Consider the following 12,494-nt stretch of genomic DNA (forward strand, 5'->3'; position numbering starts at 1 on the left):
ACACACATGAACAGCTCATACCCTCAATACGCATTAAACCCCATGGTGGATGTGACGGAGGTACTATTTATAACCCTATGCACATAAACCTTGTCAGTTGAGTTTTTTTCTACATCCTGTTGGAACACTTGTGACACCTTTGCTTATGCAAGCTTCCTTAGTATTTTTCAAATATGTCCGGTTAGGAGGGGGGGGGGGGGGGCAGTAATGATGTGTTAGTGAATAACTCATTATTCTAATCTGATTACTATTTCAGTGTTACGAGTAATCTAACGAGTTAATGTCCCCCAAACCAGTAATCAGATCAAATTTAATTACTTATTTTTGCTAAAAGCAATATTTTTTTTTGTTGTCTCCTTGCGTCTCGCAGACCAACAGTAAGTGTTGTATTGATTGTATGAATGACAGACAGCTAGCAGGCGAGCTAATTCCGAGGAGCGGTGTTTAATCTTCGGCCGTGGTTGGGTGGTTAGCGCTGCCGCCTCACAGCCAAAAAAAAGGTCATGGGTTTGATTGCTTCCATCATTTTGAAAAATGATCATTTGAAATATTAGTTTTTAAAAAAATTGAACTAATGAAGAGTGTTCTTGAAGGGAAAAATGAACAAAAACCAAAACAGGAGTCTTCTCGAGTTAAAAGAGACAAGGCGATGCTCAAGGAAACCATGAGGAGAACCTGGGAAAGCGTGGCAGCCAATCAAACGGCCCCTCGGACCACCAACCACCCAAAACATCCAGTCATGTACGTAGGAGGCAATGTGGGTCAAGTTGTTTTTTGCCCAAGGACACAACGACAGACTCGGATGGAGTGGGATTGGAACCGCCAACCTCCTGACCTCCAGTCGCCTCAGGTTGCTCCTCACCGCCCTCACACAGCGCCGCCTGGCTCTGCGCCCAGTTGGATGTTTTTTCCTTCACTCCTTGAACCCGTCGGCTGCCCTTTTGTCTCACCGGTTGTTTTGCTCCTCAGCGGCTCCCGCACCTGGACCCTCCTCACCCCCCCCACCGTCACTCTGACCTTTCCCTCTTTGTCCTGCCTCGCTTGACGTCTCCTGCCAGAGGGAACTCCGTGACCACGTCACGTCACGTCAGAGGGAAGACCTGCGCTCCAGCCACGCCCCCGCCCACCCGCCGCTGCCACCTAGCGGCTGATTTGGGAGGGCAGCTGCGGCTACGCATGATAGTAGTTTGATGCTTGATTGGATGCGTCCTCTATAATTGAACCACGCTTTGCCTCAGCAGCACCAAACTTGGTACAGCTGCTGTCTAGATGTTGTTCAATGGTTTTATGAAGGCAAAAAGTTGATTTTTTTTTTTTTACATCACCTCAACAATTGCGATTCAGCTTGGTGAATCAATAGATTTGGGCATACTCGCCCAGTCTAACACTAACTGATTGAGCCCAGTCTAACTGTAATAATCTAGATATAGGACTGCAATCTCACAAGCGATACCTTTATTCTGACACCGAGTGTAATGACAGTAGACTTTGCGATTGTGGGGACATATCGTTTTTATTCAGAGGATGTCTTTTTTTCAAGAGGAGGACTCAGAAGGGGCTCAGGGAGAGGAGAAGTGGTTAATCGAGAAACGTAGAGTATGGTTCAACCCAAGCCCTTTGTGTCAGCATTAACAGCTGACAGATTATTGTCAAAGCACAACGACTGCCATGTCTGACGTCTTCCTCACACAAGGAGGAGCGTTCCCAAAAACATACAACACATCCAAAGGCTCGAGTACAGGACTGGAGCCGAGCCGTTCAGGAGATATTCCACACGAGACCAGGATCCATTGTTGGGCAAAGGTTGCACTCCCAACGTCCAGCACATCAGGTTGTAAACATCCACGGCACGAATTGGAGCGGCCTGAACATTTTGCTTGAATTCTAAAAAAAGAAAAGAGAAAAAAAATGGAAGAAGTTAAAGCAATTTTAATTCTATTTCAATAATGATTAAATGATGATTGAATTGGAATAAAAGTGAACTAAGATCGTGTTAAATGTGACAGGCCTATTATGAGACTAAAGGATCAGACCCAAAGTGTAAACTTAATGCATTGTCTTATTGAAAAGGCAACTGGATTATTACCCGGTCCTGTTGCGAGGAAGAAGCCTCTCATGTCGAGGAACTCATTGTCGTAACCATGCCAACCGTTTTGCCAGGCTGTCTGTTCCCCAGACTCATTTTTCCAGTATGGGAGAGTTGTCTTGTTCTGAAGCGTGAATTTAGAACACACAACAAACATTCTGGGGGATTTGCAAAAGTAAAAATTTTGGAATCCTCATACAAAAAAAAGGCCAGTCTAAATATAAGGAAAAGTATTTATTCGTGAGAAATTTTGACTATAAACAAGTAGAATCATCTCGCGGTGCAGTTTGGTAAAAAAAAAACAACTCTTGAAGTTAGAATAAATATCAAGGATTTAAGACAGTGGAGAATAGCTTAAACTACAGTACTTGAGCAACAACGCATTCAAAGCACTTTATAAAGTCAAATACACTCCAAATAAATAGTAGCACTGTGAAGGTCTTCATATAAGCGGTCATTTCAAGCACGATGTCATTAACTTCAACTCAAAAGAAGCCTGTAAAACTCCTCAGATAAGTTGCAACACTCAGTTCAAGCAATTTACAAAAATTCAAAACGAATGTCTGTCTGAGGAGCAGCGTTCTTTAAGGTCAGAGCCGCTGGGTAGGCACGTGGAGCAGTTCATGGAGGTATTGAAATGCGCCTCACCTCAGTTATGAACCAGCCCGGGTCTGCAACCAGCGTCAGGGGGGCAACAAACCTCCCTCCTTTGAAATGGAAGCGTTCGGGGATCTGGTCTTTGGCATAGACACGCATGTTGGGGACCTGGGACAATGAAGCATAGACCTGGAAGACATAGATAGATTTTTGAACACACTGTCATTAAAAAAAAGTATTTTTTTTTAGTGAGTTCGTCCTTTGTTAGTCCATCTAGTGGCCATTGGAGGAACTCCTCTTTCGTAGAGATATGGTATATTTGCGTTGTCTATGTCTTGTTTGCCATCACCGACAATAAGGACTGTGAAGCCAAAACGAAACGCTTCTGTTGATCAAACTCACTTCATTGTACTTGTTTTCTTTTGGCCACAGACTGACGACAGGTCCTCTGTCCATCATCTTGGCAATAGTCGACATGCTGATGTACTTGTCAAGCTCTATGACCTTCTCCATCCACTGGATCTTTGTCATTCCATGGTCTGAAAACAACATAATGTTGAGCTTGTCTTCCATCTCCATTTCCTGAAATTTAACAACAACAACAACAACAACAACAACAAAAACATCAAACACAGATTAATCATAAATGATCGAGGAGGTGGGATTGTGACGCTGCAGCGATGTGATATCTACTGACTCTGACTCTCCGATGGAGTTCCTGCATCACAAGGTCTAATTGCCGCACGGCTGTTTTGACCTGATGTGAGTCTGGACCAAAGTGATGTCCTTCCACATCAATCTTTTCATAGTAGATTGCTGCCATGCTGGCTTGACGGGACCTACACACAGACACACACACACACACAAAGACACACCGTTAAGAAGGGTGTTAAGAAGTCAGCTCATTGTTCTCCCTTACTGAACCCTTCCAAGCAGCCTTCTTAAGTCCTTCAGAAGGGACAACCAACCATTGACCCCGTGATGGGGTGCTGGTTGGGCAACACTGGCTTGGCTTCTTTAATTCTTCTTTTTTTTTTTCTAAACAATCATCATGGAAAGTGCTATAGATCGCATGCAGTATTCCATTTGCCATCATATTACGCACTTTATTATTTCCCTTGCAAGAAAGACGCAGACGATTGTGCCTTTACCTCAGGACCTGCAGAGCATTTATCACCGCATCCGTCAGGTTTCTTTCTGACGGGTTGTAGAAATATTTCTCACAGAACGACGGACGAACCCCCAGAATCTCAACCTCACAGCCTGAGGACGCACAGAGACAAAAGTCCTTCAACTGTCCCTTCTTGGATGAACATCCCAATGAAGCAGTTTAACATTGTGGAGGCACACAAATATGTCATCAATAATTAGTACAACAAGCACAATATCATGCGCTGTTGAAAAGTGCTTACCGGGCCAGAAGTACATGAAGACCTTTTGTCCCAACTTTTGCAGGGTGATCCACAGAGGTTCTGATCCATCCCACCACAAAGGCAACTCGCTGTCTGGATTGGTCCCGATCAGAAACTCTTTGTTTGAGGTTTGATCCCACATGTAGTTTCCAGTCATGTGATGAACATCGCAGTGTCGACCTTAAAGTGTTGAGATGAACCACAGCCTGTCATCGTCCAGGAGTTAAAGTTTCAGACTCACCTTGTCTTGCTTCTAAACCGCTATTTGGGAGGGACACATGGCTGGACAGTACATGACATGGTCAACCTGTCGGATTGTTGACGTCAAAGCAATCCAACGAGAACCCAATAGAAATGACTCAGCCGACAAGGCGGTGATGGGGGTGTTTCCAATCGAGCAGACAACTGGACCCACCAAAAGACCAGAACAGGGCTGGATAGAGATCACTTTTCCACTACCCGGGAACCCCGCGACGATGACACCAGAGCCCCCCGCCCCCCTCAACCAACCAAGCCTCTACAAAACCTCTCTCACTGGCGTCTCTGTGGCGTCGCATGTGTGGGCGTCGCAGCAGCCCTGAAATATTTGATTTGCAGTCCGAGGCTCTTTGTTGATCTGTCGTTTTTGTCCTTCCCTTTTTTATTCTGATAGTCTCATCTCCCCGTATTGTTCCGCGCTTTACATCTTGTCACTGCCCCCCCCCCCTCTGACCTCTTGTATCAATAGTCCTTGTCTCCTTTTGTCTTTGTTGGCTCATTGTTTCCTTCATTGCCTTCCGTCATTGTGGATTCAGGTCCATTGTCGCATGTTGTCATAGTTTTTCTGGCTTTTTCACGTTTTGCTTCCTGTCCTGTTCACCGCTGATTTAGTTTTCGCTTCTTCTTCAAAATATGTTCTGTGTGTTAGGATATGAAATATCTCTTGCGCAACCCAGAGTTGTCTGCTTTGGTCCTGGTCCTCACTGTTTGAAAAATGCAATTGCTTTTTCTTTCATGATTATTTATAATCTTTTTTCTCCTCAAGCAGTGGTTCGCTGAGAACTGTCATCCTTGCCAAATAACCAAATCACCTCTTCTGCTTTAATGGAAATATACCCCATCATCATCATCGTCATCATCATCATCATCATCATCATCATCATCATCATCGCAGATCTTCTTTAAGGTAAGCACTGGTTTTAGAAAAAAATAAAAATAATAATCTTCTTTGTCCACAGTGAGGCAGCAGTGAATATTGCTACTGAGGGCATTTCTCAATACTGTCCATCAACAGATTTCTGAGAAGCATCGCTGGGTTTCTCTTCTGGGTAACTTCATTATTTTGCGCAGCTCATATTCCAGGACTGCACAATACAACGGACGATGCCGTGTCCCAAATCACACTGAATCGAAAGAAAGACTGATAGACTGAATGTTGGAGGAGAACAGTGAAGCTTCACCAGCCCCTCATATATCTTGCCACAGCATTGCAAGTATATAGCAGGCACATGAGATGTATTTATATAGTATTTTATAGCTATATGCTCTTTAGACCCCCCCCCACCACCACCACCACCACCTCCAAAACTGTTAAATCTGCACTTGGCACCATGCCATTTTTTTTCATACTGTCAGCTGTGCACTAAGTATAAATAGCCGTCTATTTAATTTTCTCTTGTTTTTATTATTTTTCTTTTAGTCATTGCATGCTTCTATATTTTATGTACATTACTCAAGTTGACTGGAGGGAGCCCTGTTACTAAAAGAACTTCCCCTCGGGATAAATAAAGTATTTCTGATTCTGATTCTGATTCTGATTCTGGTTCTGATTTAAACCAGAGATCCGGCACAAATTCACAATTTCCCTAAATTTCCTGAAGCCATCAAGGCCAAGCACTGGCTGTGCTTGGCCTGGTCCGGTTGAATCCCCCAGGCCAGCGGGTCTGGGGCAGCAGCCAGGGATGACTAGCGGGGAAGACAATGGAGTCGGTGATACGCAAAGCCCAGCTCGCACTCCAGTGGCTCTTATGTAACTGAAAAGTTCAATTATTGCAATTTTATAACCTTGTCCGCACTTTGGATTGTTGAGACGACCTGTACAAAATCTTGTCCTAAGCAATGCAATGGGAAAGACTAGCTTATACTCCAGTTTAAATTCTCTTTTCTGGGGAAAATATGGTCAATTGTTCAACATCTATTTTAATGGTTTATTCATTTTAATCTCTGGAGTTGTTTTATATTGTTATTTTACCTGTAAAGTGACTCTGAGCACCTGTAAAAGAGCTTTATAAATAGATAAAAACATTATTATTATTATTATTATTATTATTATTATTATTTGTATTATTAATTCAATTGATTTACTTATCCAGCCAAAACACAACTTCTGCCTCGCCCTCTGATTGCCTCTTTTGCTGTCTGCATCATCCGTGCCACAGTCTGGCTGAAGATGGAAGTCAATTACCTGTCATTAACGTGTAGTAATTTGGATAGGATAAACTGGGGAAGTCTGGCGTCATGTAGTCCACTTTGACCCCACTGTTGACCAGCTCCCGAAATCCCGGCAGGTCATCGAGTTCATCCAGGTAGTCGTGACGGAAGCCGTCAATCAAGAAGGCCAGCAGCGGGTGGCCGTCCTGGTTCTGCTGTCCTCTCCTGAATAACTGCACCAGCAAAAGAGTGAAGAGCAACCGACACGCTGCTCCACGGCTCTGCGTCTGCATGGCGTTGCTGTCTGTTGTTAACTACAGAGTGAACTGAGGGGGTCAAATGGACCCCAGTTGGAATTTTGCTTTCCTCAGCTGTCGGCCACCGAGGAACACCGAGGATCTGGAAGACACATAGAGCTGCACATTTTTCCGTGAGGTATTCCGTTGTCTCTTGTTTGAACAAATGACTTTGTGTTTGTTTTTTTGTTTTTTTTTCTCTCTCCCCATTGTCAAGAGTATCGTTCTTTCCGTCGTGTTCCGTAGCGGTCGCGGTTTAGCATTTTGTGGGACGCAGAGGACCCAGACAATGCAATCACTGCACAAACAAGAGGATGAAGAGAAATGGGTGAGGTGAAGCCGGAGGACTCTCTGTGTCTGAAGGCAACCACTGAAATGAAACAATGAAGGATTTCAAAGAGTTTTTCAAAATGTAAAAAAAATACAACCCATCATATTGAGGACAGACCAGGGACCCAGCAAGAAAAAAAAAAAAAAAACTTTATCTATCTTTCAGGACCTTTGCTTTGCTCAGCAGCTGTGAGTGTAATCTTAACACACTTGATAGGGATAACAAAAGTTTTAGACCCTTTTTGCTACATACTCACCACACTTTAGCACCACTCACCTGCCACTCGATCCACACACACACACACACACACACACACACACACACACACTGTGTTGTTCCTTTTGATGAGGTGTTTGTATTTTTAGTTTTAAATGTTCTGCGTCGAAAAACAAAATGAAATAAAGTTTCTGTTATCCAACTATTTAAAGAGCTCATGACAAATGGGTTCGAATCAGATCCACACTGGTGCCCCAACCAGTTTCAGTTTTTGCTAAATTTTCAGAGAGAGAGAGAGCGAACGAGAGAGAGAGAGAGGGAGAGGGAGAGAGGGGCGGAGATCATGGAGAGTTTCAGGTGAGATGGTTTCGCTCTGTCTGCCAAGGCAACGCAATTTTAATTTCAAAACAGCAGCAGTGACAAGACGACAGGACGTCCTCGTCATTATTTCCTGTCCGGGTTTAGAAAAGCATGGAATCAAAGAATGGATCAGAAAAAAAATAAAAAATAAAAAATAAAAAAAAAGACCCCAGCTCTTTATTCCTATGCAAAATGTCCCTCAGAAAACCTTCAGTTACATCGAGGTGCATTATTGACCCATGGACCGCTGTGTGAAAGCAACAATCAGCCGGATTAATGTATAAACCATCTTCTATGTCTGTGTTGATAGCAGACATCTTAAAGGCTTAACGATGTCTTGCAGCTTCAAACGGAACGACGACAATCCTCTGGTCATAGTTCATGGATGGAAGCACGTGAAGCGACACGTTCATCCGTAAACAGCCGAGTTCTGATCTGAGAGGGCGGTGCTGATGCAGACGAGTCAGAAGGTAACTCTCTGGAATTTTTTTCAACTGATAACAATTTAATATGCTGGTTTAAGCGAGGCGAGCCGATTACACGTTCCCGCTCCGCAACAATGAAAACAGACACCGAGAAATACAACGACCTATTGATAACAACCAATCACATAATGGATTAAATATTTCGTAGACACGATCGCCACATGCTGAATTAGAAAATGTTTTATTTGGAAATAAAATGAGTATAATCTTTAAAATATGGGCAGAGGCGTCTTACAGATGACACTCGCACATTGATAATAGTTCTGCAGGGACGACGCTTCAGCAGGGCCGGTGAGACGGAGCGGCTGTCAGAAGAGCTTGAACTTGATTGGAGCATTTCTGCCAAACTGGGCTTCTTCAGAGTCCACAGAGTCACATTCACTCCTGAAAGAGGTCAAAATGAAAAAAAAAAACACAAGTTAATACGTTATGCATCATCATCATCATCATCATCATCATCACTGCCACCGCCATCATCATCACCACCATCATCATCATCACCACCATCATCATTACCACCACCATCATCATCATCATCACCACCACCACCACCACATCATCCTCATCATCCTCATCACCACCATCATCATCATCATCACCACCACCACCACCACATCATCCTCATCATCATCATCACCACCATCATCATTACCACCACCATCATCATCATCATCACCATCATCATCCTCATCATTATCATCCTCACCATCATCATCATCACCACCATCCTCATCATCACCACCACCACCACCACCACCACCATCATCATGATGATCATCACCACCACCATCATCATCCTCATCATCATTATCATCATCATCACCACCACCACCACCATCATCATGATGATCATCACCACCACCATCATCATCCTCATCATCATTATCATCATCATCACCACCACCACCACCATCATCATGATGATCATCACCACCACCATCATCCTCATCATCATCCCACCACCACCATCATCATCATCATCATCACCATCATCATCCCACCACCACCACCACCACCACCACCGCCATCATCATCATGGTGCACCTTCACCTTTCTTTTCTTGCTCCTGCCCTCGGCCTGCAGGGTCCTGGTGCACTGCTCCACACACTGGGAGAAGCTGGGACTGCTGCAGTCTTCACCGTAGTCCTGCTCTGTTAACTGGGCCAGGGACAGGATGTAGTTGCAGGCTATCCGCAAGATGGCCAACTTTGAAAGCTTCTGCCCATAGGAGTAACAAGGCACCTGTAGAGAGGAGAGCACACACACGTTAAATTTAACGAGACCCAGGAAGAGCCATGGACACTCTTCAAGAAGACCTATTGCTTCAAGATTGGACGTACACCGCCCTCTTGTGGTTAAAATGTGGAAACAGGAGTATTGGACAACCAAGGATAGTGAGTAAAAAAAAAAAAAAAAAGCCCAATTCCATTGTATGTTCAAATAATAAAGTTGTGGAAAATAGTAGTTGAAAAATTAGAAAAAAAAAACAATGAAAATGAAATACGTAACATTGAGTGTAAATCAAATCGTCGGGAAAAAGATTGTGACCTGCTTCCTGAGGGCCTCGAATGCAGCACTGATGGTGTGGACGCGGGTCCGTTCCCTGGCATTAGCCAGGAGCCTCCGGGTCTGCTGGATGGCCTTCACCTCTGGTACATGGCCAGGCTCCTCCTCAGCCATTCGCTTTCTAGGCGACTCCTGAGGGCAAACAGAAGACGGATTAAAAGTCGGCTCACCTCAAGAAATACGTTTCGACTGGACACAAGCGTTCTTCACGTTCACCTTTGGTAAGTGGAGCTGGGGTTCCAGGTGTTTGCTGGGGTTGAAGGGGGACGTTCCAGATGCAGAGGGTTGCAGAGAAAACCCCAGGGTTCTGCAGGCGTGACTTGGTCTGCTGCTCGATGATGTCGTAGGAGACAACGTGGGGCAGAGACCGTGTGTGAACTTGTTGGACAGCGGCTGAGAGATGGTCTGGGGCCAAGAAGCGTGGTGGTGGTGCTGGTGGTGGTGGTGGTGGTGGTGGTGGCTGAAGGACGGAGAGACGGGTACGTGGGGCACTTTGATGCCGATGGTCATGTCTATGGCACTGCTCTGCGCTCCCGCCGCCTCTTCCGTGAGTCCTGACGTGCTTTCAGAGGCGCCGGCCGCGGCGTCCCGAGAGGTCGCCGTCTGTCTGTGTGCGGGCGGAGCCGGGCCGCCGCTTCTGCCGTCGTCCGACTGGACGGTGGCATCGGAGTCCACGTCAAACGTGTCGTCCACACACGTCTTCACCTTCTTAGGCTCCTGGGACTTCCTCTTGAACTTTTTATTATTGCCTGGCATCGCTAATGGCACCAGGTCTTCGTTAGTTGTCCCGGTCCAGGCGTTACTCAATGGGTGAGGAATTTTCATTTTCCAATTTTCCAAACAGGAGTGTTTCCACAAAACTTGGTGGTGGGAGGTGTGGGGTGGTGTGGGGGAGACAAAGCTGTCTTAACTAATAAGACTTGAAAATAATATCTGGGATATTTTGAGCTGCAACAACTTCCTCTTGCAATCCTTCCACAAAATAAAAGATAAAACTGTGAGTGGTTGACTATGGCATCATGTTCAAATCTTTACATGTAGAAATCCTCACATTCAAATACAGCAAACTGGTTTCGCAACAATGGCTCGCAAAAAAAAAACAAAAAACAAAAAACTACCGTCCAAGCAAATCTTCAAAACACCAAAATGTCCCAGTGCAAGCTGTTCCTCAGCACTGACACAGTGCAAAGTCGATACTGTTACTCAACAGCTTCTCTATGTCTTCCAATCTGTCTTGCATAGCGAGCCTCATCTACAGTCCACACTTACTTCTAAAAAGGTCATACATTGAAGTTTGAAAGATTTCCCCGGGAGAGAAACTTGCAGGGAGCCTCTGCTAAGCAACCTCCACGAGTCTGAGCTGAGCAGCAGTGCAGAGCAGAGCAGAGCAGAGCCAAAAAGGGGTTACAGTTAAGCCGTCCCTGTGTGGCTCCAGTCAGTCTGCATAGCAGCACTGAGAATAACCTACACTTACACACACGATGAGCACAAACACACTGCAGTGGAGATGCTGCTCCTTCTGCTCTTGCACAAGAAAACTGGCAAGAGTTCTTAAATAAGAAGAATCAGAACCAGAACCAGAATCACAGAACCACATCCGTCATGTTAGAGTTTGACAACAAACAAACAAACAAACAAACAAAAAAGCTTGAAAATGTCCAAAGCGTCCAACATATACACATAAGTTGTTTTTCTACCCACAAACTTGAATAAATACTAAACCATAAGACTGTAAAGAAGTCAGCACATTACAAACGCGGGGCAACAGTGTCCATCTTCAGAGTTGCAACACCGAGTTCTTAAAAAAAACACACACGCACACAACATCACTGTAATAATTACAGTTACCCAGCAGCTGATTACAATTACGTGGATATTGTTGCGCTGGCTTCAAGGCGACGGCTCCTACACGCTGGTCCCGGAACCATTAAGTTCAAGTCCGTTCCCCGAAGTACAAGCTGGTATTTGGCTCTATTTTCTTTTCTTTGCTCCGCAAAAAAAACAAAAAAAACAAAAACAACAAAATAAAATACAAAAAACAAAATAAAAGTCCTTGCCGCGGTAAGTCGCTTGTTTTTTTAAAAAACAACAAAACGAGTCCAGACGTGTTTTATCTCCTGCACTAAAAAAATAAATAAAAATAAAAATAAAATTGACTTGACTACTTGACTACTTTCTCTCTCCAGTGCAAAAAGTTTGGCTGCGGTTGTGTTTCGGAATGCCATGCAGCCCGCATTGTTCACTGTATAAATGGTGCTCGCCTTGTCGAGCTCCGAACTGACTAACTTCACTGGCGTCTGCCTGGCTGGAACTCCCACTATCCACACAAAGACAGAGAAGCGGAGGGGCGGGGAGTCGTTTCCGTTGCCCAGCACAGCCGTCGATTAGTGAGACAGCGAGGCTGCAGCAGTCGACGCTCGCTCGCTCACTCACTCACTGGCCCTGCCGTACGAGCAGGAAACTGCTGCAAAAGTGTCAAGCGAACGCATGTGTTCGTTGCTAGACACGGAACTGCTAGCTAGCAGTGTCCGGTAGATGCATGCATTTATTCGTTGCAAGACACACAAACTCCTGGACGACGACTACAGCGATGTATTTTTTTTATTTATTTATTTATTTATTTTTTTTGGGAGGGGGGTTGTTGAAAGTGACATCGCCCAGAAAGTGATTGTTTACATTTGTTTATTTCTTTATTTACTTACTTACTTATTTATGTAATATATGTGATGGACGACG

The 12,494-nt window shown here is 44.6% G+C and overlaps 2 protein-coding genes across 2 annotated transcripts; both read right to left on the minus strand.

Moving 5' to 3' along the window:
- Nucleotides 1-1,645: 1,645 nt before the first annotated feature.
- Nucleotides 1,646-6,834, minus strand: enpp6 (ectonucleotide pyrophosphatase/phosphodiesterase 6). The gene is made up of 8 exons (XM_076048053.1): nucleotides 6,539-6,834; nucleotides 4,096-4,275; nucleotides 3,835-3,946; nucleotides 3,381-3,522; nucleotides 3,086-3,265; nucleotides 2,735-2,872; nucleotides 2,087-2,210; nucleotides 1,646-1,884 (listed from the first exon to the last, which is right to left on the minus strand). Exons 1-8 carry the CDS (start codon nucleotides 6,795-6,797, stop codon nucleotides 1,685-1,687), a joined length of 1,335 nt encoding a protein of 444 aa, XP_075904168.1. The 5' UTR covers nucleotides 6,798-6,834; the 3' UTR covers nucleotides 1,646-1,684.
- A 1,523-nt stretch (nucleotides 6,835-8,357) lies between these two features.
- On the minus strand, nucleotides 8,358-10,728 carry atoh8 (atonal bHLH transcription factor 8). The gene is made up of 4 exons (XM_076048182.1): nucleotides 9,975-10,728; nucleotides 9,741-9,890; nucleotides 9,243-9,434; nucleotides 8,358-8,576 (listed from the first exon to the last, which is right to left on the minus strand). The coding sequence occupies exons 1-4, from the start codon at nucleotides 10,581-10,583 to the stop codon at nucleotides 8,571-8,573; spliced, it is 957 nt and encodes a 318-aa protein (XP_075904297.1). The 5' UTR covers nucleotides 10,584-10,728; the 3' UTR covers nucleotides 8,358-8,570.
- Between the last annotated feature and the right edge of the window lie 1,766 nt (nucleotides 10,729-12,494).

Source organism: Nelusetta ayraudi, unplaced genomic scaffold, assembly GCF_046127955.1.
Source record: "Nelusetta ayraudi isolate G7.1 ecotype Tasmania unplaced genomic scaffold, CSIRO-AGI_Nayr_v1 ptg000097l, whole genome shotgun sequence".
NCBI classification, from domain to species: Eukaryota; Metazoa; Chordata; class Actinopteri; order Tetraodontiformes; family Monacanthidae; genus Nelusetta; species Nelusetta ayraudi.

What these genes read in the sequence shown, in the direction of transcription:
- atoh8 (XM_076048182.1), bottom strand. Translation starts at nt 10,583, where the DNA reads ATGAAAATTCCTCACCCATTGAGTAACGCCTGGACCGGGACAACTAAC. An exon ending in CCCAGCTCCACTTACCAAAG is followed by an intron (nt 9,891 to 9,974) that starts GTGAACGTGAAG and finishes GTTTGCCCTCAG; the next exon opens with GAGTCGCCTAGAAAGCGAAT. An exon ending in TCGAGGCCCTCAGGAAGCAG is followed by an intron (nt 9,435 to 9,740) that starts GTCACAATCTTT and finishes TCCTCTCTACAG; the next exon opens with GTGCCTTGTTACTCCTATGG.
- enpp6 (XM_076048053.1), bottom strand. Translation starts at nt 6,797, where the DNA reads ATGCAGACGCAGAGCCGTGGAGCAGCGTGTCGGTTGCTCTTCACTCTT. An exon ending in CTTCATGTACTTCTGGCCCG is followed by an intron (nt 3,947 to 4,095) that starts GTAAGCACTTTT and finishes GTGCGTCCTCAG; the next exon opens with GCTGTGAGGTTGAGATTCTG. An exon ending in AATGCTCTGCAGGTCCTGAG is followed by an intron (nt 3,523 to 3,834) that starts GTAAAGGCACAA and finishes GTCTGTGTGTAG; the next exon opens with GTCCCGTCAAGCCAGCATGG.